Genomic DNA, 24559 nt, shown 5'->3' with positions numbered 1-24559 from the left:
CCGAGGGTCAGGTTCATGCGAACGTCATCTTTGAGAGAAATTTTACAGTGTGGCAAGGTGCGTCTAACACCCTAATTTTCTCAAGAAATGGGAGAATTTTGGCCATGTGACTATCTTTGTGAGATAGAATGGAAACCTGAGTAACTTTTCCCCTCCTTACCTTAAGTGACCTTCTTAACTGTGTCTCCATCTCTCTGTCCACTGCCTTTTCTACTTGTCCTCCTATGCCGAAAGTGTTTGTGGAGAGTCTTTGGTGTTCAGGGCCAGCCCCTGCATATGTGGGACTTAGAAGCCACAGGGGACACGGACAGTTGACCAGGTGTTGCACACAGAACTGTTACGTTGCACCTGCTATGAGGGCTTTGTATTGGGCCCTGTGAGGATTGGGGGGACCCGCAGGGGAGGCAGGCCAGTAGCCCCAGCCCGTGTTAAGGGTCTTTGCTTTATCCCAGGGACACTAGGATGTGTTTTAAGTAGGGGGGTGACTTTTTGCTTCAAAAAGCTCCCACTGGCTGCTGAGTGAACAAGTAGAAGCAGCCCACGGGTGGACATCCCTTGAGGCAGGAGTCCCGGTAGGCGCTGATGGGGGTTCAGCCAGACAGATGGTAGTGGGCTGGGGGGCAGTGGGCGGCCGGGAGGGCTGTTGAGCAGATAGAACCGACAGGATGTGGCAATGCACCGAGCAGTGGGGTCAGGAGGAGAGTGGATTGAAGGGCCCCACATCCCTCAGGGGAGCCAGGTGTCTCGGAGATGGACTTGGGAGTATTTCTTGCAGACCCAGAACTGTGCCCGGTGCTGGAATAGCGCCTTTTGCTATTCTCCTGCTTGGAAAGTAGCAATTAACTGGTGGGACTAGAAATTCATGTTCTTACCAGTCATGACCCTGTCTTCTCTTATTTTCAGTCTTTATTGAATCCATTTTTGTAACCTCAGAGGGTGTTTTGTTTCATTTGCTTGTGCTGGGGATTGTATGAGATGCATGTACCGGCGGGACATGGCTGCCTGGATCCCTCCCAGGGCTCTTGTGCTCACTGTGTCCCACACTGGACTCCTGGTTGTTGCCCTCCACAGACCCAGTCTTTGTCTCTCTCAAGATGGTCCTAGACTCTTCCTTCTCCCGCGTCCCATACCCAACCAGTCCATGCGCAGATCCTTGGCCGTACAGTGAAAGATGCCTGCCATCTTGTCCCTTCTCAGCACTTTGCCTACATACTCTCTCTTGTCTGGATCGTGGCTACAGCCATCGTCCCTGGCCTGTCTGCGTTCTTGCTTCATGACGGTGTGTTTTCCATGCAGAAGGCAGAGTTCATCCTTTTGAAGTAGAGATCATGTCATGCCTTTGCCTGTAGCTCCAGTGGCTCTCCGTCCCACCCCAAGTGGAATCAGGTTTACAACAAGGCTTGCAAAGCCCTACTCTGACACCTGCTCCACGGTGACCCTCTGACCCCTCTGGTTCTTCCCTGGGTCCCTCTTCCCAGGCCACCTCTGTCTTCTGGCTGTCTCCCCAAGAAAGCACCCTCCCAGGCTCCAATGGCTTTGAACTTGCTATTTTCTTGCCCACCATGCTCCTTCACCAGGGAGCCCAATGAAGAACAGCACCCCCATGTTCCCAGCACTCTATCCTTCCATGCTGCTTTGTTTTTCTCTTGTGCTTACCTGACATCATTTTCTGTTTGCCCTCTGCCTCTTCCCACTGGAATGCGGATTCCACACAGTCAGGGAATGTCTTCTGTCCAGCGCACCGGTTCTCTAGCAGAGTGTTCTCGGTTAGGGTTGAATGAAAAAAGATGGTGGTGTGCAAAGACTTGCACATCCTACGGGAAATCTGACACTTTCTTCAAGTCAGAAGTACTTCATCCCAGCCGAGAGCTCCTAGATCTGCTGCCATCATAAAGAAGTTCAGTTTTTATTCTTTTAAGAAATGATTGGTATGTTCGAAACTGAACTGGAGTGTGCCACTGTGGTGGCCTTATAAGGGGGTTGGCTTTTTCACTTGTGGATGACTCCTTGTTGAAATGTCAGATTGCCACCGACTGCAGGGATAAGTGACCACCTGCTCTGGGCGGCTCCTTCCTTTCTTCCAGATCTTCCATTGACAGTGAACCCGCCTTGGTCCTAGGCCCCCTGAAGTCTGCGCAGGAGCTGCGGAGGGAGCAGCAGCTGGCCGAGATTGAGAGCCGCAGGCAGGAGCGGGAGAAGAGCGGCAAGCAGGATGTGGGGGAAGGGAGGACCAAGCCCCCCGTCCAGGAGATGGTAGAGGAGCTCCAGGGCCCCTTCTCCTATGACTTCTCCTACTGGGCGCGGTAAGCTCGCGCTCTCCACTGCCCTCCGTTCTGATCGCCTTCCTAACGGAGGGCAGCACCAGCTGCATGGAATTATTTTCATTGTTTTAGGTCTGGAGAGAAAATCACTGTCACACCGTCGTCCAAAGAGCTGCTCTTCTACCCGCCTTCCATGGAAGCCACTGTCAGTGGAGGTAAGCGTCCACTCGGGGAGCCAGCGACCCGTCTCTGCAGCCGTTCCTTGACCTGCATTTAAAAACATTTCTGTGTATTTGTTCTCATGAAACCGTCTCTGTACAGCTTCTGAAATCCCCTTTGGCACAGAGCTGTGACTGCTTGGCGAGTGAGTGAGTGAATGGAAGGTCTTTGTCGATGAAAGTGACTCTGGTTATTAGAACTTGGGCCATCGTTCTGGAGAAGGACTACCCACTGTCTTCCCTGCATTTTTAGTTTGCCACCAAAAGGCAGGTGAAAAACAAAGCCGTTGCTTACAGAAATGTGAGCATTCGCCACCAGATGTCTGAACTCTTCGTGGTGTTAATACTTGTTGGTAGGGGTGAGCGAGGGTTTTCTTCAGACAATTAGAATTATGGCTGGTGGAATATTTGTATTTTGGCTTCTGATCATTTCCTCTTTTTTTTTTTTTTTTTAAGATTTTATTTATGTATTTGATACGGAGAGAGAGAGAGAGATCATAAGTAGGCAGAGAGGCAGGCAGAGGGGGAGAGGGAAACAGGCTCCTTGCTAAGCAGGGGGCCCGATGTGGGGCTCGATCCCAGGACCCTGAGATCATGACTTGAGCTGAAGGCAGCGGCTTAACCGACTGAGCCACCCAGGGGCCCACTGATCGTTTTGTCTAATGTTATGGGTTCATTAGGTCCTGGGCTTTGACGTGATCTGTGTTTGGAAGGAGGGTGTACTGAATAGCGGGACTTCCCTGCGGGCAGCCCATTTGGAGTGAACTCCTACCTCAGGTCCAGTTGCATAGCCTCTTACCTGCCAGAAAGGCCTTGTGACAACAGAGAGAGGGGTAGTAAGAACCCAGCCTTTGTCAGATTTATCTGCTGACATTCCCAGTCATTGAGCAAGGCCTTTCAAGGATAGAGGCATGGGTTCCCTGATTCTTGTGGTTTCTGTTAAATGTTAAACAACCTTATTTGGAGCTAGCTTCAGATACCTCCATTTCAGGCCCCTCTTTAGTGGGAAGCCCCCAGCCAGAATGCCCCCTCCCACGACAGCTAGGTCCCATTCTTCTGTTTCTTCTCTGTTTAGAAAGCTGCCCAGGAAAGCTGATTGAGATCCATGGGAAAGCTGGCTTATTTCTGGAAGGCCAGATCCACCCAGAGTTGGAGGGAGTCGAGATCGTCATCAGTGAAAAGGGGGCGAGCTCACCCCTGATCACAGTCTTCACTGATGACAGAGGCGCCTATAGGTAAGGCCTGCTGAAGAAGTATTTGCTTGAGACCTGGTGGAGAGCCCAGGCTCCGGGGCTGATGAGGCCTCGCGCAGGTGTGACACACAGCCACCTGGCATCTCCTTGCTTTTGTCCAGTGTGGGGCCCCTGCACAGCGACCTGGAGTACACTGTGTCCTCGCAGAAGGAAGGCTATGTTTTGACTGCGGTGGAAGGAACCATAGGAGACTTTAAGGCGTATGCTTTGGCCGGCGTCAGCTTTGAGGTAACACGTTTTAAAAAGTGGTTTTATTGAGGTATAATAATTGACATACAGTAAACTGCACATAAAGCCTAAAATTTGATTATTTTAGCACACGGGTACACCCTTGAAAACAGTGACAGTCTGCCACGCCACTGAGTTTCCTTGTACCGCCCCGCCCCGCTGCACCCCTCCTGCTGATCTGACCTGCTCTTTGTCACTAGTGGGTTAGTTTGCGTTTTCTAGAGTTTACACAGCTGGAATCATACAGAGTGTTCCCTTTTCGGGGGCTTCCTTCCACCCGGTATAATTTGGAGACCTGTTGACTTTAGCTTGTTTGTGTACCTTTTGGCAAGGGTTTCAAGCTCTCACCCTTAACTGTGCTGTGTGTAAAAGGAGAGAATGTTCCTTGAGTGGTATTTGAGGTCATTCTCTCTTCCCTCCATTCTTCTTGGGAAGAAATGTGCCGTGTGGAGCCCAGAGTCCAGTCTCAAGGTCCTTGAGTGTGGTTCTTTTCAACATAGAGGTTCAAGGAAAAGCAGTACAGATGACCTCTCGTACAAATTTCAAATTCTCTTGTGCAGGATGCATTTTAAAGTATATCAAAAGACATTCCAACTGGGAAGAATTGTTGAGCCATAAGAAATACCCTGGATTATCAGGAACTGCTAAAATCTGTAAGAAAATGGCAAACCCCATAGAAAAAAGAACAGCAAAGTTTAGGAAAAAGCAATTTGCAGAAGTCATCCAAGTGACTAGTAAACATAGGAGCAGCACTCAACTTCACCAGATGGAAAGGAAGTTAGGGGAGAAACACTGAGTTTTAGGTTAGATTCGCAGTGCTTCAGACAATGGCCATTTTTTGGATCGTGTGTAGGGCCCTGGGCATGGATGATTCATGGAACTGGAGGTGGCTCCCGTCACTTCGGTGTACAGTATGGTGGCATCATTTTGAATTCAGAGGGCATGATGTCCCGGCCATTCCCCTAGTAATAGAGGAAATCACAAGTGCACAAAGATACACCTGTTTTGGGACGCTTTGATGGTTCCTCCTTTTCTGTTGCAAAAGTAGGTTGCCGGTCTGTGTGCCGCGGTCGGCCACCCCCTGCTTTAGGGTGCTGTGCGTGAGGACACAGTGCACAGGCGTGTGTGGCCTGGCAGTGCGGGAAGTCAGAACCAGTGGTCGGGGAGAAGGGGTGCAGGGACGTGTGGCAGGGTCCTGTGCTCCGTCCACCTGCCCTCCCCTCTCCCCTGCCGTGAACTTGCCTGTCAGTCAACACTAGCCTGTGGTGTTTACACGCTCGTGTGGGCACAGAGGCAATTCTGGAAGACTGCATGCCAGACTCTTAACAGGAGTTACCCCTGAGGTCAAAGAGTAGACGTTCTGTCCCCTAGCAGATCACGATGAAAGAAACACAACCCAGAAGAGATGCCTCTTGACTTTTGAAACGTCGTCTTCAGTGGGGAATGGGAGTCTATGTTGCTCTTGCTTTCCCTTCTCGCCCCCAGATAAAGGCCGAAGACGACCAGCCCCTCCCCGGGGTCCTCTTGTCCCTCAGCGGTGGTGTGTTCCGTTCCAACCTCTTGACTCAGGACAATGGCATTCTGACTTTCTCCAACCTGGTAAGGTGACCTGTGGTTTAGCGCCCGCCAGTTAGCCCCCCTCCCCGAGAGCGTGGGGAACGGCCTGCGTGACTTCTGTGGTGCTTGACAACGTGAGAACAGAGCCCCGGTGTGGAGTGTTTTACGTTTCTTAGGGGACCAGCCGTAATTAGAGTATTGCTCTTACTAGAACTTAATGTTGCTGATTCATGTTCCCTCCGCCGGCGCGTCTTGTCTTCCGGCCGCCGGCTTGTCACGACGACAGTGTAATTAATTACCGTGGCCGCAGCGGCTCCTGTCCTCGGCATCCCTCTGCTAGACCACGGCGTCACGTTGTTGACAATGCCGAGGCTCATTTGGGGGTTAGCTTGTGTTTCTTCTGCAGACTGTGGTCCGCATGGTGGGAGGATAGCCCCGTCTCCCACGAGATGGTGTCCGGGGCCCTGGCCGGTGGGGCCTCTAGAAGTGTACGTTCATAGGCCGTTCTGTGAGTTGTGGGAATAAAGCGACCGCTGCAGGGACGTTGCCCGCAGGCAGTGAGGCAGCTTTGAATCTTCCCTCCGGGGCTTCCTTGCTGGGTCATCGCAGGGAAGCTACTTGACCTCTCTGAGCCTTAGTTTCTTGATAAAATTCAGGTTGGTTGCTACTTCACAGAGGTACCGTGGGCACCTAATTCTGCCCAATTCTGTTGTCATTGTTGTCACTATAACCCATTTACAGGGGAGTTAGAGTCACTGTTTCTGTCTGTGCGGGAAGTGCCAGAGCTCTGGTGGCCACATCCCTGTCCCTGATGCCTTTAGTGTCCCCGGTTCAGCCACACCTAGAGGTGGCAGCAGAGACTCAGTTTGGGCTTTCTCTCGGCAGAGCCCTGGCCAGTACTACTTCAAACCCATGATGAAGGAATTCCGGTTCGAGCCGTCCTCGCAAATGATCGAGGTGCAGGAGGGACAGAACTTGAAGATCACCGTCACCGGCTACCGAACGGCCTACAGGTAAGCGGCCCACCTGCTCCCTGGTCGTCCAAGCCTGGGCTGGGGAGTCCCACTCAGGCCTCTGTTTCCTGGGAACCCCACCTCCCCCTGTTCGGGAGTCACAGAAGGAGGAAATGAACTCACTTGAGTAAGGCCTCCAGATGTTGGAGAGAGGAAGAAGTGTTAAGTTTTCCTCCATTCCTTGTCTCTCGGCCACTCACATTTTCCAGTGTTTCAGAGAAGATGGTTTGCACAAATGCTGGTAGGCATAGACGATACACTGTGGGTCAGCTATGTTAGCCCAATGGAGCTATAAGTATAGACACGTGTACACACACCACACTTATGTATTTGTAAAGGTACACGGAAGCACTTGAGATAAAGACTGATTAATCAGAAAGTTGAGGAAAAATGGGCCGTTTTCAAATGAGTATGTGGAACAAGAGAGAAACTGATTCCGTTTCATGGGATGCTTCATTATTTAAAATACAACTTAATGAAAATAAGACCAGGTGGAATAAATTAAGGCTTAGCTCTTTTTATTTATTTATTTATTTGACAGAGATCGCAAGTAGGCAGAGCGGCAGGCAGAGAGAGAGGGGAGGGAAGCAGGCTCCCCGCTGAGCAGAGAGCCGGATGTGGGGCTCGATCCCAGGACCCTGAGATCATGACCCGAGTGGAAGGCAGAGGCTTAACCCACTGAGCCACCCCAGGAGCCCCAAGGCTTAGCCCTTTTTTTTTTTTTTTAAAAGATTTTATTTATTTATTTGACAGAGAAATCACAAGTAGATGGAGAGGCAGGCAGAGAGAGAGAGGGAACAGGCTCTCTGCTGAGCAGAGAGCTCGATGCGGGACTCGATCCCAAGACCCGGAGATCATGACCTGAGCCGAAGGCAGCGGCTTAACCCACTGAGCCACCCAGGCGCCCGGCTTAGCCCTTTTTAATTGTAATTTTCTGGAGCATTCCTTCAAACGTGTAAAGAAGAGCCATTGATGACAGTCTTCTGGCTGGCTCAAGCCTTCGGGCAGGAAGGCTGGATCCAGAAGTGACCCAGCCTGGACTGAATTGCCTGGGTCACCAGTGACAGTTCTCTCTGGACTGTTCAGCACACCGTAAATTGCTGGTAAATGCAGGACACTTGACTGCAGATCCTTCATGTGCTTCAGAAAACCATGGGACTTAACCATGGTCTGTGTCTTCTCTTGTCACTCTAGTTGCTACGGGACTGTTTCTTCTCTAAACGGAGAACCGGAGCAGGGTGTAGCCGTGGAGGCAGTGGGACAGAATGATTGTAGTATTTATGGAGAAGACACCGTGACAGATGAGGACGGGAAGTTCAGATTACGTGGATTGCTGGTGAGACTTGGGACGTTTTTTGTTAGTGGGTCCTTTCACACTGTGTGCAGAGGTGTCTTGTGGTGCCCCCAAGACTGGTATGAATGGGCTGGGCAAGGGGCTTAGGGTTGGGGAGTTAGGGCTCTAGAATCCTCCTAGTCCCTGTCTTACCTGGCACAGTTTACCTCTCATTGAGCTCACACATTGGGTTGGGGTTTTGTGGCCAAATACAGTAGGAATACGGTGGGTCTGCTGGAGCTTTTGCCTGGTATTGGGTGGTTGTGGCCTAGGCCAGGGCGCTCAGACCAAACGTCTGTGGGGCCGGAAGAGGCATGTGAATGGCTGGAGCGGAGGATGCTGGGTGTGCACTAGGGAGTGGTGAGGACTGTGGTGAAGCCCAGAGGGCAGGCACTGCCAGATCATTTGAATTGTCAAAAGACAAGTCAGAAGTTCAGATTTCCATGTGAAAGCTCCTGATTTTTAGGTGTCAACAAGTAATTAAGAAGAAAAAACCCCCACAAACACACAACTTTTTTGTGTGGGTCAAACAACCAGCTCATTTTTCCTTTTGGAGGCTCAGTTGCAATGTTCGGTTCAGGGTTTCTGGTGCTTCCTCAGTCTGTGCTCATGTGTTCACGTGCTTGCTCATTCGGCAGACATTACCCATATCCTGCGTGGTCGCTGTCTGAGTGTAGGTTGGACCGCACCCACTGCACTGGGCCCCTTCCCCGGGTTTTCACTCTCACATACAGGATACTCCTAGCTGCCCGCATGGACAGGCACGCACAGTTTCGCAGCAGGCTCCTGTTTGCCCAGATCATCTGAGCTGAAATGTCAGCCAGGTTCCTGGTTTATTTAGATATTTAGTTGGGACACGGCTGTTCTTGCCCCCAAACAAAAAGCATCCCAGGGTCACATACTGGGGTACCTGGGAGGCAGGTCGGAAGGTTGCCTGGTGAGCTTGGGGTGGAGGAGAATGGACTTGGCGGGGTCTTCCTGGCTGTGCCGAGGACTGGAATTCTGATGGTCCGGCTGGATGCACACGAACTGGGTGGGCTCTGTGCATCACTCCATTCCATGTTCTCATGGCATGTTCTCAGCAGAGCCATCAAGATGACCGCTACCTTGCCAGGCTTCGAGTCTGCACAAGTCTTACCGCAATGCTCCTTTCTCGCTGTCCCCTGCTCTGTGTTTGGGGGGAGCCCTGCCCCCTAGGAACACGTGGCCTCCAGGCCCCTGCCTTCCTGTGCAGTGGTTCTGAGAACTCACAGGCGGGAGGCTGTAGTCTCCAGCCACTGCAGCCAGGGTAGGAGAGAGGCCTCCGCTAGTGGCAGTCAGGTGCTTGGCCTCATGAGGCCAGTGCAGGCCCAGTCTTTGCAATTCCGTCATTTGCTGGCTGCACGGACACCCTTCTGCTCTCAGCTGCCTAGGTGTGAACCCCGCCTCCGTCATCGCTTAGCTATTTACGTTCAGGCAAGGGGTTTGTCCTTTCTGTGTCTCCTTCATCATCTGTAAGACAAGGATGAGAGTGAGGTCCACCTCAGAGCTCGGCCGTGGGTGCTAAGTAAGTCGGTGTTTCTGGCACACGTGGCAGTCGGGCACTGGGACTCAGTGAGTAATTGACAGCGTCGACACACACGGCTTCCCCCAAAGAGGGCCCTCATCCACACTGCCAGCTCAGGTCTTGGTTTGTAGCTTTGTGGGCCAGCAGCTTGAGAAGGGGTCTGGTGGGTGCCTGTGTAGGTCGAGCTTAGGTGAGCTTCCCTTACCCTGGGTGGACTCTGTGTTCTTGGCCTGCTTCACTCTCACGGTTGCGGGAACACAAAATCTACATCCCCTTCTTGGTTCTTCCTGCGTCTTGCTGGCCCGGACGTGCTCTTCTAAACTCACCAGCTTAACACGTTTTGTGTAATTAAACCACAGAGAGCTAGTTTCCTTTTCCGGTGCAGTAGATTTCTGTTGTAATTGATGCTCTAAAGACACACTCCTCCTCCTCCTTTTAATATGTGGTAATTTATTAGCGCTCTTGGTAGTTTTTAGAATTACCCTGGCCTGTGCCAGGCCACAATTCTGGGGGACATCCTGGGCCATTCCTCATCCAGTGTTTGGGATCAAGTTTGCCAGTCTCCCGGAGGACACCAGGCTAGAGATCCCTTGTTGGAGCTTTCCCGGCCCCAGTCGGGACTCGTTCATCCATTTCACCTTGAGCGAGAAGCTGCGACACTCGATTCCACTGCCAAGGGATGAGGGCAAATCCCCAAGTCCATCAGCCTGGGCCTCGAGTGAGGAGGGGGCCGGTTGGGGTGGATCAGCTGCCTGGCTCCCAGTGACCCAGGCGCAGGAGGACTGGGCAGTCCCTTTTCTGCCCAGGTGACTCCTCACGTCCCTTCCTCTCTAGGGCACAAATGGCTCTTTTGAGCTGAACCCAGTACTGCCAGCCCTCACTGAGCTGTAAAGTCGATGAATGTGTCTACCGGCAATCATAAATTTGTTCTCAGTTTTAAAAAAAGTAATGGCTTTATTGTCTTTGTAAAGGTGCCATGTGCTCATTATGAAATAGCTCAAGGAACGTATCCAGACAGTCAGAATCTTAAAAGAGAAAAAACACACCCTATAGCTATCAAAGCACACAGTATTTTAGGAGACCAGAACCTTTTTATCCATGCTAGTTTAAAAATCAATGATTAGATCTTAGGGTTGTCCCCTGTTAGCTGCATATAGACGCCTCGGAACTCGGCCCAGTGCTTTAGATCCTAACCTGTGAGCGGCTCAGTTGTGCCATTGATCGGGAATCGGTTCCTTGAAAAGCATCTTAGAATGATGATTTCTTTGGTAAACTTTGTGTCCGCATGTAAAATTGAGCAAGAGAATAAAAGGTTTGAGAACTGATTTTTCTAAGAAGGAAATTCTCAGATCTCACTTGGCATAAGTCATGTCCGTGGTGAGCATTTGGGAGTATCATGGGTGATGCCCCTCTGAGTGTAAATGCAGGTGGGGAGAGGGGAGCGTGGGGGGTGTGGTGTGGAGTGGGGGTGGGGTGGGACATCCAGGGAGACTGATTTTATCAGAATAAGCATATTGTGCTTAGCAGCTTTGAAGCAGGAAGCCACATCTAATTTTTCTTGGAGCTTGAAGGAACTACAGACCTCCAGATAGATGTTTCTTCTACAGGGTATTTCTAAAAGGGACTCTTAAGAAGGTTAACAGGCCGCAGACAGGGACCGGAGGTGGGGTAGGCATGGCGGCGTGGTTATGTTGCGGGCCTGCTGTTGGAGCAGGCTTGGGTGAGGTTCGGGCAGTAGGCCCCTCTAGACACCTGACGCCTGACTTTGCTTGCAGCCGGGATGTGTGTACCATGTGCAGCTCAAGGCAGAAGGCAACGACCACATCGAGCGGGCCCTCCCCCACCACCGGGTCATCACGGTAAGGCATGAAACCCTGTGGCGGATGGAGAGCAGTATGAGTTCTTCTCCCCCGATCAGAAACACTTTAGGGCTCCCCTGGGTGGCTGCCTTTCCTCTGATGAGGCGGGGAGCTCCGGGGCCCAATTAAGGGTCCTCTTAGAATGGTGTCATCTTCACAAGCAGCGTCTCCTGCAGGGTTTTAGTGAGCAGCATCGCTGTCCTGAATCCAGAGAAGTCTGAGCAGCTGCCTCCTCACTCTCCCCCCGACCCTGGCAAACTCGGATCATTATTCTCCAAGTTGAGGACCTCAAGGTCGAGGTGGCATTTGAGATCAAGGGAGGGTAATAAAGACAGCATGGGCTTAATTGGTGGCAGGGCCCCCGATTTTCTTATATCCAGATGACTGTGTTTTTAGGTGGGCGGAATCTCTTGCTATTCTGGGTCACGACTTAGCTTATTGGTCCCTAAAGAGGCAGCTCTCCCTCCAGGTCACAGGAAGGAGCCCAGGAATCATGTGAAGTGAAGCTTTTCTCCCATGGAGTGACTTTCATTTGCTTGACTGGAGGGTTTGGATGGGATGGCAGGGGTGGGACATGCTGCCTCGTGGTGGCTTGGTTAGGTGGCAGTAGGCATGACGGTTATGAGGTGCCAGGAGAGGGGTGCGCCATTTAGGACCATCTGGATAAGAAGTGGATTTTCTTGATGTCTTTATGGCATCTGGCATTTTAAATGGCTGTGAGGGCAGCATCTTACAGTCACGTGTTTCCCTGCCACAGTGGCTAAGTGCAGGGTCACGGAAAGTCATGAAGACCACGGCCTGGCAGATACAGAGAAAGGGACCGACGGGAGGGGCACACACCTACCCGTGGGGCAGTTGTGCCTCAGCCCCTGCTGATGGCCGCCAGGCAAACACATCTGTCTCAGGTTCCAAGAGAGGCTGGAAAACCTGGCTTTTTATGTGTATGCAGTTTATCTTTAAATTGTTGGCAAATAATGGAAACTTAGGAAAAAACGTTCTGTGCTAGTCCAACAGAACGTGTCGTGGGCTCGCTGTAGCCCCACTTCCTACTACCAGTTTGTGTCCTTGGACTTCGGTGTAGACAACTGAATAGTGAAGTTTGCTATGAAACAGCACCTGGGATGTCACCCACTAGAGTAGAAGTTCCTCTCCCGGCTTCGTTGCCACCAACATTGTTCCTGATCTCTTTCTAGGTTGGCAATAATGACATCGATGATGTGAGCATTATAGTTTTCCGGCAGATCAATCAATTTGACTTAAGTGGAAATGTGATCACTTCCTCCGAGTATCTCCCTACATTATGGGTAAGGCCAGCTTTTTACGGTGAAATTTCTGCATTCTTTTTGGCTCTGAGAAGAGTAGGAGCAGGATATGTAGACCTGCCCAGCACCCGCGAGAGGTGATGAGGGCTGAGGTTGAGATCCCAGCATGTGCCTGGGAGAGTGCTTGCTGATGGCCTGGGGAGAAAGGCTTCGTACTTAGAGATAACTGTTTGTTTAGCTACAGAATAAGTCTTTGGAAGCATTGTGGTAGCAGCCTAATGGCGGAGAGGTAATTTTAAGGCAGAGAGCCTTGTAATTTTTATTCTATATTATTTTTAAAAAATTTTTTTAAGCAGGATTTTTCTTTCTTTCTTTTCTTTTTTTTTTTTTTTTTAGATTATTTATTTATTTATTTGATAGAGATCACAAGTAAGCAGAGAGGCAGGCGCGGGGAGCGGGAAGCAGACTCCCCGCTAAGCAGAGAGCCCAATGTGATGCTCGATCCCAGGACCCTGAGATCATGACCTGAGCTGAAGGCAGAGGCTTAACCCAGTGAGCCACCCCCGCGCCTGAGCCTTGTAACTCTTAAAATTCTGTCCCTGGTGGAGGCAGTGGGGTGTGGGGGACTAGTATCGGGCAGTCTGAGCCGCGTCCTGCTGACCCTGCCGCCACGGGCAGTCACTCTGCTCTTGTAGACCATGGTTCCTCCGCTGTGAAAGGCAAGAGCTGAGACTCTGCGCCCTCTCAAGATATCTTCAGCTCCTGACCAAATCTCCTTGTGTGCCGTTAAGGAAATGTTTATACCCTGCTCTAGTATCCCTTCAGAAATGTCCGTGAATTGCCACAGGAGTGTGTTTTTCAGAGATGGTTGTAATTTTATACACGATGGCGTGTTTGGCTTGGGTGAGAACATGCACTGAGGTTTTAACTCCCCTCTGAGCTTCCTCTTCCTTCCAGCTTAACAAGCATGTTGCCTGTGGGGACCAGAAGGGCAGGGCCAGAGCAAAGCGGGCTGGGTGGGCTGTGGGACAAACTGTAGCAGACAGGAAGGGATGGCACGTCTCCGTGTGATTGTTGTCCTATTGGAGTCCTGGCTCACGGTGGGGTCACCTCCCAATTTCCCAGAGAGGCTGGAAATTAGAGTTACCTGAAATCATCTGTTTTTTTAAACATGGCCAGTGAGCTCACATTTGCTCGGAACACCATATAGGGCACACGAATGCATACATGGTCTTGGATGTGACCCCTGGTCTCCAGTCTGTGACTTTTATTTTAGGAAAACGCCTTGTGACTCGTGTGTTCTGTATACAGGTGTCTACTTGGGCCCTGGGGAGGGGCGTCTCTGGCTTCCTCCTTTGGCAGGTGCTGGGCGGAGCCCCTATAGACATCAGCATCAGCCAGGACTGTCCCTCCTTTGCCTGTCTCATTTCTCGCAGTAGTGACAATGAGGACAGGCCAGAGAGAAAGGCTAGAAACAGGACTGAACTCCTGGAAGCAGCTTAGGCAAGCCGATGCGAAAGGAATGTTTTGAGCTTAAGGAGTACTGGTGGAGTTGAGGGTCCAGCATGTGGAGAGGCCATGCTGGGTGGCGCCTGACCTTCAGTGATGTGGCTTGAGCCCCAGGTGCCACCATGTGCAAATTGTGGAACTTTAGGAGGTACAGTCTCGGGGCCTCCCTACGGTAACAATGATGCCCTTCAGAGCCAGTGTTAGTGACGGCATGTGTGCAGAGTGCCTCTTGCTTCCCCAGCGTTCATAGCTGTAGTAGAAACTTCCTTTTACTCTTGTCGTTATATTAACTGTTACCATCTTAAACATTAACCTAAGTTGCCACAATCGATTTTAAAATCTTAACATTTCTATGCAGGTCATGGAACTAGGAGTCTCAGGTGATCAAAGGAATTATGTATGCTGGCTGGGGGTGGGAGGTTTCTCTCTCAGATATCTGCGTTCCCAAAGATCCTTCTCTCTGCCAAGAGCTAGGCCATCCTGAGGAAGAAATGAAGTATTTGAAATGAAATGTTGATTGTGTTTTCATTTCGAAAGCACGCCCTGCTTTGTTTTCTGCTTTTCAGGTAAAGCTTTACAAAAGTGAAAACCTTGACAACCCGATCCAGACGGTTTCCCTGGGCCAGTCGCTCTTCTTCCACTTCCCACCCCTGCTCAGAGACGGCCAGGTAACTAACATCGGTGGCTGCGCTCCAGCCCGCGTCTCCGTCTAACTCGGCTTCTGTGTTTAAGGAAGGAGTTTTCTCCTTCCTAATACCTCTTTGCAGAAATGGTTGACATGCTCTCTGATCAGAGGAGGTTGGGTTCTATAGAGTTTGTTTTCTTAATTGGCTCTTTATCTGTTTACAAAAAATCATATACATCCATGCAGGAGATTTTTGGTGGGGGAGGGGACATCCAGAAAGGTTCCCATCAATTAGAAGTAGCCCCTATGGGGTTTCATGTGCTGATGGGTATCCTTTCGTCTTTTTCCATTGTGTGCTTATGTGTCTGTAAATAAAAATGTACAGGTATATTTATTGTAATAATGCAAGGCTGGGACTCTTCTGTACATTGTTCGGTATAGTCTGTACTTCTCAATGAAGAATATATCAGAAGTCTTTTCCCTGTGCTTAAACCTTTGTAACATGGTTTCTTGTGGTTGCACAATAGTCTCTAATACAGGAAATGCTATAATTTATTTAGCTAAGCCCTTAATGGTGGACATCATTTATACTGCTTATGGAATGTTTATTATCAGTTGTATTTGGACAGAACAAGCTATTGCAGTTGTCATGGTGACAGCAAACTTTGTAAAGAATTCTGTTCTTTCCTGGTGGGCCTGGCATGTGGTTTATCAGTAGTGAACCTACCTAAGACATTTTCTGGCCCGGTTTCTTACCACCTGCTCCAGGGATCATAAACTATGACCCTTTTTGGACAGGAAATGGCTGTAAAATAATGAAATAGATTCCGATGGACCCTTGGAGTCGTTCCCCATTTCTCAAGATGCCCTTTACACTCGCCATCGTAGGCAGCACAGCTCTGTGGAAATAGCATGGGCTTTGGGGGCAGACTCCCCCTGGGCTCACCGTCCATAGTGAGATGGGAGCAGTAAACCTGACCTTGTCCGTGGCTGAGAGCAGAGCAGGTGTCTGCCTCATGTAGTGCTCGTGGCGTCTAGCACACCACTGGGGCTCCGCATGCAGGGCTGGGACCACCACTGGTATCATTCCAGAGATGCTGTGTTCTTAGAACTCGGCCAGCTAATGAGCCACTTAAGTTCCGTCCCTTAAAAGTCAACCTCATTTTGGATTGAAAGAAGTCTTTCTCAGTTGGATCGTGTATCTCCCTCATCAGAAGTGGCTCGTAATAACTTTCTATGTTTCATAAAGTCAGATCCTCAAAGGACCACAGTTACATCGTTGTTGAATATGCTAATACAGTAATGCCCCAGGCTTTGAGAGCTTTACCAGAAGATGCCATCTCCAAGATGCTGGGGACATCGGCTGTCACTGATAGGATAGCCCACTGAGCTTCCTGCTCTGAAGTTAGCGACCTTGGTTTGGATGTGTAAACCGAAGGGTTTCTTTAAACGCAGAAAGTCTTTTGTAAAAGTGAATTCTTTTGCTTGTGCACAGAACTACGTTGTGCTGTTGGACTCAACGCTCCCCAGATCCCAGTATGACTACGTCTTGCCTCAGGTTTCTTTCACGGCTGTGGGCTACCATAAACACATCACCCTGATTTTTAATCCCACGGTAAGGAAAAGGGAGAGTTTGGAAACAGCCGATCAGGGTGGCGAGAGAAGGAAAACTGCACGACCCATGCCGGGTTATTAGCGAGGGAGAGCAGCTGTTTGAAGGCTGTTTGAACTTCAGGTCCCTTTTGCATTCTGGATTTCTCTAGATGCTTTTCTACTTTTTCGAGTTCTGGTGTCTTCAGTTCCCTTTGAGAGGGAAGCTGTCAGTGAGGGGACACAGTGTGTTTAGGTCAGTGGCTCAGATGTGACTTTCTGGGAGAATGGTCACCGCTCTGTTGTGGTTGGGGTGTTGTGGTCCTTCAGCAGGAGGCACAGGACCCCTGACCTGCCCAGATTTCTAGAACCAGGTGCCAGTTTACAGGAAATAGAGAGGACACAAGCCTATAAAGGATGCTGCAGGGATGTAGTGAACTAAGTGTAGGTTGTGGGAAACTGGGGGACATTAACCCCTGGAACCTGATTTATTCGACAAATTGCAAGAGAGAGAAAAAAACAGCACAAATAGGTGGGATACTTGTAGATTAAAAGAAACTTGCTTGTTTTCAAAATTTTTATTATTTTTAAAATTATTTTTCAAAGATTTTATTTATTTGAGAGAGTATGAACAGGGAGAGGGCAGAGACAGAGGGAGAAGCAGATTTTCCACTGAGCAGGCAGCCTGATGAGGGGCTCGATCCCAGGACCATGAGATCATGATCTGAGCCAAAGTCATACGCTTAGCCCACTGAGCCACGCAGGTGCCCCAGAACTAGCTCATTTTACCAGCCTCTTGCAATATGTAGACCTCATTGGATCATGTGTCAAACACACTAAAAAAACCACAGGACAAACAAACCACACACTCATGAGACGATTATTTAGATCAGCGCTTCCCAAAGCTGGCATGCAGTAGAATCACCTGAGGATTACACACACAGAAGTCCTAAAAATGGGCTCCGGGGCCCAACCTCAGACCTACTGATCCTGAACTTGGGAGGCAGTGAGAGTACAGCCCACAGAGCTACAATAAAACAGAAGTCTGGCCTCCGAGCTACTGCACTGGTCACTGTCAGTGGGTCTTTTCAGCGTGAAGAGTCAGAATTCTATTTTTTTAAAAAGGTAACTGTGTGCAGAGGACCATATTTAGCTACTCCTTGTTCCTTTTTAACAGCTGCGTTATAAAGCACTCCTCCATGTGGCTGTTCCGCAGTACGTTCAGTTAGCCCCTGCTGGATGGAAGTTCGCGTTGCTGCTGGTTTTCTGATGTTCCAGATAACCCGTTAGTGATTGCCTTTGTGCAGGCGTGTGTCTGAGTGCTTGTCAATCTGTCTATGGAACAGACCCGGAGAAGTAGAGGGGCAGGATCACAGGGTCAGTGCATCTGGAATCTTGCTGGCCGGGGCTGCTTTCCCTCCGTGGGGCTGTCCGGTTTGCATTCCCGCTAGCAGTGTATGATGGCAGCCCTTCCCCCAGCAGAGCGTGTGGTCAGACTGAAGAATGTTCATAGTCTGGTACATGAGAAATGGCATCTCCGCACCGCTGTCCCCTGCGTTTCTCATCCTTCCACGTGGTTAAGAACCGCTTCTGTGTTCCCTTTCTGGAAACAGTTGACGTTTTTCTAGATTGTTGGTCTTTTTCATTTGTTTTGGAAGCCCTTTGTCAAAAAGGGAGTCTCACCCCCTTTTGTGATACATGTTGTACCTATTTTTTTCCCAATTTGTTTTTTCATTTTGATTATGCAAACATTTATTTTATTTTTTAGGTTAAATATGTCAGTCTTTTTTTTTCATTGCTTCTGAATTTTGAGTCCTAGTTCAGAAAGTCTCCCCTACTCCCAGATTTTAGAGGCATTTCTTTTTCCTCCGGTACGTGTATGGTATCCTTTTGTACATTTCCATCTCTGTCCATCTGGAGTTTTTCCTTGTGTAGGGTGTGAAGAATAGTTCCAAAGTGATCTTTCCCATGTGCAATCACGGTACCCTTTTGTGCTTTTCGACACCGTCCTAGGTGGGAGGTAGAAAGAATTATTTTCCGTCATCTGTCGATGGGACCCAAGGAGAGACTGGGCCGTCCTGGTCACCTGCTCGTGCGCAACAGAGCTATGATTTGAATACAGTTCTTCTGCTGCCTTCTGGGCGTCTCTGACAAGGGACTTGTGCTCAGTTACTTGGCAAATAGGATTTTACCTGAAGTAGAGTTTGCTGATGACTCCAGGAGGAAGCATTTTCCTTGCTGTCCATGGTGGACACCTGGTTAGAAGGTGCCAAAGAGATGAGTATGTAGGGACTATTGGTCCCTGTGGAGGCAGATCGCCAGGCCTGGGAGAGCAGACAGTCCCCGTGAAGGGCACGGATGGTGGCTGTTTTTGACATTCCCTAGACGCCCCCCAGGGGCGTCTGGATCCAGGGGAACACGGGCAGCCCCCATGTCCCGTAGCTGCGGCCAAAAATGTGTCTGTCACCTGGTTGCATGTGAGACCAGGGCACCAAGTGACAGGTGCAGGGCGTGCCTACTCCTGCCGGGCCCATGCAGGGGATTCACTGCTGATCCCCGCAGCACACCTTGTGCCGTTGCTCACATTTGACTGAAGCTCAGAGAGAATAAGTAATGTCCCTGCGGTTCATCAGCAAAGCCAGGACTCAGAATGACGTGGTTTGTCTCACATCCCGCGGTGTCTGGAACACTGCAGCCTGGTGACGGGTGGCTCCGTGTTGTGCGCTTACGAGGGCACACGTAAGCACTCCGCTTTCCTCTTCTGTTGACGTGCAGACCGAGAGCCACCTCACTGATGTTTTTACTCAGTATTTCACGCACTACTTGGCACTTTACGTAGCTGGTCTCGTTGAACCTCATGTTCCCCTGCCGTGGGTGTTGTTCGGATCAGGGCCACTTAAGACTGAATGAACCGCGGCTTCCCATGAGTGCCCAAGGTCACGTGGCCAAACCCAAAAGCCTGTATCCCTCTGCAGTGTCCCCATTAAGTATTTACTTCCGGGGAGAAGGTGCTGGGACCCAAGACGTGTCGGATAATCCAGGAGTAGGCAGTGGGAGGTGGAAATCTGCTCCTGCCCTGATTCTTCCTTTTTTTTTTTTTTTTAAAGATTTTATTTATTTATTTGACAGAGATTACAAGTAGGCAATAGAGGCAGGCAGGGAGAGAGAGGAGGAAGCAGGCTCTCTGCGGAGCCGAGAGCCCGATGTGGGGCTCAATCCCAGGACCCTGGGATCATGACCTGAGCCAAAGGCAGAGGCTTTAACCCACTGAGCCACCCAGGCGCCCCTGATTCTTCCACTTTTAAGAGACCATCCCATTCTGCCTCAACCGTCTCGGGTAAAATGGCCCCATCGTCATTCTCCAGCCCAGATGCTCTCAGATGTTTTGGTCACAGGATACTATTGCTGTGTTCAAAGTTGTTGAGAATCTAAGAGAGCTTTAGTTTATGTGTGTGTGATCTCTATTATATTCCATGAGCTGTCAGAGCGACGAAGTCATCATGTAGCTTTTGGAATAGTCCACTGTTCAGTTGTTTGAGAACAAGAGTGAAAAAGACGCATGATTTCTTAGCATAGCCATGAAAATAGTTTCACCTTGAAAAATCCCCTGAAAGGGCTTTCCCGGACCACACTTTGAGGACCAGTGCTCTGTCCCCTTAATTTGTTCTGTAATTATCTGAAAATTTCCATTTATTTGTTCCCTTTGTGCGGGTGGAGGGAGCTAGGGTGCAGGTTCCTTTGCCAGTACAGAGACTCAGCATCTCAGGGGGCTTAGGAAGATGGAGGTTTCTGTCTTCTGTCAGTATCTAGGACTGAGGAGTCCCGGGATGGTGTGGAAGCCCCAACTTTATTAGGGACCCAGCCTCCCCCTCTCTTGGGGCTTTGTCATCCCATGGCACTTCCCCCTTCTCACAGATGACACATCTGACTGGCAGGAGGGGAGGACATACCACTGCTCTTCTAGGGAACGGCATGGATGTGTTACGGAATACTTTTGTTCATGTAGCCTTAGCCGAATTCCACGGCTGTCCTAGCTGCAAGGGAGGCTGGGAAGTGTGTGTAGTCTGATGGCCCAGGTGAAGGTTGGGGTTCTGTTGGAAGAAGGAGCAAGTGGCCAGTAGGCCACAGGTGGCAGCCTGCCTCTTCTCCTCATGGGGATTAATCTCTGGGACCATATCCTTTGTCACTGGGGACCTGAGCCTAGCACCCCTGGTTCCCAGTACTCCCTTGTAGGAAAGAGCCCCTGTGTGTGGCTGGGGCTCTGCGCAAGGTGGCCCTTCTCAGCCACGGGGATGGCCTGCTCTCCACAGCTCTTGCTTTCCTCGGGTAGGGGAGGAAACGTGCCTGGTTACCGGCCTCGGTCTGCCCCAGAGCGGCACAGAGCAAGCCGGGAGAGTGTGGGGAGCAGAGTCACCTGACAGTGTATCCCGGTCACTGCCCTTGCTGCTTGTGGAGAGCAAGAGCTGGGTCACACGGGGTGCCTGGGTTCCCAGCGGGGTGGGCGGAAGCAGTGCGGTGGGGAGAGAGGGGGTGTGGGCTGCAGGAGTGGCAAGTGTGTAAAGCAGTGACAGTTCTCTTGGTGTCTGCAGAGGAAACTGCCTGAGCAAGACATCGCACAGGGGTCCTACATCGCCCTGCCTCTGACGCTGCTTGTCCTGTTGGCCGGCTACAACCACGACAAGGTAGGAAACCCAGAGGCCTGGTGAGAAAGCACCGTGTGCGGGGGAGCGCTGTCCCACACCACCGGCAGCTGTCGCGTGTTATGGAAGTTACGCGAAGGCCTCAAGTCCCGTCTCCCAGCTTCCTGTCTTTCTTTCTTTTGCTATCTTTCTTTTTAAAATTTTAAATTTTTATTATTTTTTAATGTTTCAAGTTTTGATTTAAATTCTAGTTAGTTAATATACAGTGTAATAGGAGTTGCAGGTGTAGAATTTAGTGACTCCTCAGTTGCACACAACAGCCAGTGCTGATCACAAGTGCCTCCTTAATCCCCACCACCCGTTTCCCCAGCCCCCACCCACCTCCCATCCAGCAACCCTTAGCGTGTTCTCTGTGGTGACCAGTCGGCTTCTTGGTTTCCCTTTCCCTCTCTTTTTTTCTCCATTTGCATATGTTTTGTTTTTTCAGTTCCGCATATGAGTGAAATCATATGGTATTGGTGTTTCTTTTACTTACTTCTTTTAGCCTTCTGTTCTCTAGATCCATCCACATTGTTGCAGATGGCAGGATTTCATTCTTTTTGATGGCTGAGTAGTATTCCTGTGTGTGTGTGTGTGTGTGTGTGTGCGTGTGCGCGCGCATGTGCACACACGCAATTAACCATTCATCAGTTGATGGACACTTGGGGTGCTTATGCAATTTGGCTATTGTCGATAATGCTGCTATAGACATAGGGGTGCACACACCCCTTCAAATCAGTGTTTCTGTATCCTTTGGGTAAATTCCTAGTAGTGCAATTGCTGGATTGTAGGGTAGTTTTTAACTTTCTGAGGAGCCTCCAAACTCATCTCCAGGGTGGCTGCACCAGTTTGCATTCCCACCAGTGGTGCACGAGGGCTCCCCTTTCTCCACATCCTCACCAGCATCTGTTGTTCCCTGGGCTAAATTTAGCCATTCAACTGGTGTGAGGGGATACCTCACTGTAGTTTCGATTTGTCTGTCCCTGATGATGAACGGTGTTGAGCATCTTTCTGTGTGCCTCTTAGCCATCTGGATGTCTTCTTTGGAGAAATGTCTATTCATGTCTTCTTCCCATTTCTCAACTGAAGTATTTGTTTTTTGGGTGTTGAGTTTGATAAGTTCTTCATAGATTTTTAGATACTAATCCTCTAGCAGATACGTCATTTGCAAATATCTTCTCCCCTCCCGTAGGCTGCCTTTTCGTTTTGTTGACTGTTTCCTTTGCTGTGCAGAAGCTTTTTATCCTGAGGAAGTCCCAATAGTTCATTTTTGCTTGTTTCTCCTGTCTGTGGAGACGTGTGCAGCAAGAAGTTGCTGCAGCCGAAGTCAAAGACGTTACTGCCTGTGTTCTCCTCTAGGATTCTGTTGTTTTCCTATCTCACATTTAGGTCTTTCATCCATTCTGAGCTTATTTTTGTGTGTGGTGTAGGGGGGATGGTCCAGTTTCATTCTTCTGCATGTAATTGTCCAATTTTCCTAACACCATTTGTTGAAGAGGCTGTCTTTTTCCCATGGGACATTTTTGCCTGCTTTGCCAAGGATTAGCTGACCATAGAATTGAGGGTCCCTTTCTGCTCTCTATTCTGTTCCATTGATCTGTGTGTCTGTTTTTGTGCTGTACTGCCTTGATGATGACAGCTTTGTCATACGGCTTGAAGTCTGGAATTGTGACACCTCTAGCTTTTCTTTTATTTTTCAGGATTGCTTTGGCTATTTAGGGTCTTTTGTGGTTCTAAACAAATTTTAGGATTGTTTGTCCCAGCTCTGTGAGAAATGCTGGTGGTGTTTTGATAGGGTTTGCATTAAATGTGGAGATTACTTTAGGTAGTATAGACATTTTAACAATATTTGTTCTTCCAATCCATGAGCATGGGATGTTTTTCCATTTCTTTGTGTCCTCTTCAATTTCTTTCATAAGTGTTTTATAGTTTTCAGGATACAGGTCTTTTTTCTCCTTGGTTAGGTTTATTCCTAGGTATGTTAGGGTTTCTGTAAAAAACCATTGTACATTGTATTCCATTGTAAATGGAATAGATACCTTGATTTCTCTTTCTGCTACTTCATTGTTGGCATATAGAAGGGCCACGGATTTCTGTGCATTGATTTTGTTTCCTTTGACTCTACTGAATTCATGTATCTGTTCTACGAATTTTGTCATGGAGTTGCTCAGGTTTTCTACGTAGAATATCATGTCATCTGTGACTAGTGTAACTTTGACTTCTTCTTTGCCAATTTATATGCCTTTTCTTCTTTTTTTGTTGTCCAATCACTCTGGCTAAGAGTTCCAGTACTATGTTGAATAAAAGTGGTGAGAGTGGACATCCCTGTCGTGTTCCTGCCCATAGAGGAAAAGCTTTCAGTTTTTCCCTCGTGAGGACGATATCAGCTGTGGGTCTTTTATATGTGGCTTTTATGATGTTGAGGTATGGTCCCTCCAGCTCTACTTTGTTGAGGGTTTTTATCAAGAAAGGGTGCAGTACTTTGTCAAATCCCAGGCCTCCTTTCAAGGCCATTAACCTCTGGTGACATCTTCCTTAATGCTCCGTGGCCCTGTCTCTGCTGACCCTCCCCATTTAGAGGTCTCGGCTTTGTCTGGAACCTGGGTGGTGGCCGGACAGAGGGAGGTGCCCTGATGTGTGAGGTTCCAGTGTCCCCCTGGGCAGAAGTGTTCTCCCAGCATCCCCCTCTCTCACTCTCTCTGTCTTTCTTTCTAGCTCATTCCCTTGCTGTTGCAGCTGACAAGTCGACTGCAGGGCGTCCGAGCTCTTGGCCAGACAGCCTCTGACAATAGCGGCCCAGAAGATGCAAAGAGACAAGCCAAGAAACAGAAGACAAGGCGGACGTGAGGAGGAAGAGGGGCAGGTGCATCTCAGTCGGGACGGGCCACTGCCAAGGGGCCGCCACCTGCCTTTGGCGTCAAGTGTGCATTCGACCAAGCTCGGCTCGAGCCGTCTGCCCCACGAGACCGTGGCCCTCACTGCCCGAGCTCTGCCCTCCCCGTCCCCCGCTGTCCAGCCCCTCGGTGCAATGCAATGAATGGACCCTCCTGTCACTCTGCTGAGCACAATTTATTTTCTGAGTTGAAGATAATTTATTATTATTATTTTTTGTCAAAAAGTATTTAAGCTGTGCTAGTGGTGTGAGAATGTATCCCTTAATCTTTAGCATTCAGTTTACAGGAATTCCAGTGAACTACAGGTTTCGGTCCACTCACGAAGGACCTATTGGATTCACCTTGTCCTTTGACTTCTCTCTGCGTCTGCGATCCCTGCTGGAAACCGCACGGCCTGTAGCTACTACTAGGAGGGTTTGTGAGGAGGTAAAAATCAATAAAGTCCCCGTTCATGTGTGTTGTAGTGCATCTTGGGTGTATCTCTTCGGTGACACAGGCATAAAGCAGGGGTCGTAAACTGTTGCCTTGAGAGGCAGGAAAGTGCTTGGCAAGGGGGAGTGACCCATGGCAGCTGTCTCTGGTTTCAGTGGTAGGAGAAAAGGGGGAGGGAAGGATTTGTGGCAACATGAGGCTTGTGCCCACCTTTTCTAAAGGTGCTGGAGCATCGGGCCTCAGCTCTCCAGTGCTCTGTCAGAAGGTACGTTCATGTATCCGCTGTTCATGTTTTGGGTG

The 24559-nt window shown here is 49.7% G+C and overlaps 1 protein-coding gene across 1 annotated transcript in view; it reads left to right on the top strand.

Moving 5' to 3' along the window:
* The window catches only part of LOC132026872 (BOS complex subunit NOMO1), a 54673-nt gene extending 30378 nt beyond the window's left edge, over nt 1-24295 (top strand). The window contains exons 19-31 of the mRNA XM_059415243.1: nt 2085-2303; nt 2394-2476; nt 3555-3714; nt 3834-3960; nt 5446-5559; nt 6403-6530; nt 7725-7866; nt 11185-11268; nt 12462-12572; nt 14606-14707; nt 16160-16279; nt 20844-20936; nt 23649-24295. Coding sequence (XP_059271226.1) covers nt 2085-2303; nt 2394-2476; nt 3555-3714; nt 3834-3960; nt 5446-5559; nt 6403-6530; nt 7725-7866; nt 11185-11268; nt 12462-12572; nt 14606-14707; nt 16160-16279; nt 20844-20936; nt 23649-23780 — 1615 coding nt within the window. The 3' untranslated portion in view covers nt 23781-24295. The remainder of the gene's footprint in view (nt 1-2084; nt 2304-2393; nt 2477-3554; nt 3715-3833; nt 3961-5445; nt 5560-6402; nt 6531-7724; nt 7867-11184; nt 11269-12461; nt 12573-14605; nt 14708-16159; nt 16280-20843; nt 20937-23648) is intronic.
* Nucleotides 24296-24559: the final 264 nt, after the last annotated feature.

The sequence above is a fragment of the Mustela nigripes genome, chromosome 11, assembly GCF_022355385.1.
Source record: "Mustela nigripes isolate SB6536 chromosome 11, MUSNIG.SB6536, whole genome shotgun sequence".
Classification (NCBI taxonomy): Eukaryota; Metazoa; Chordata; class Mammalia; order Carnivora; family Mustelidae; genus Mustela; species Mustela nigripes.
Note: the sequence above shows the minus strand (reverse complement) of the source record. Positions and strands in the feature narration are given on the sequence as shown.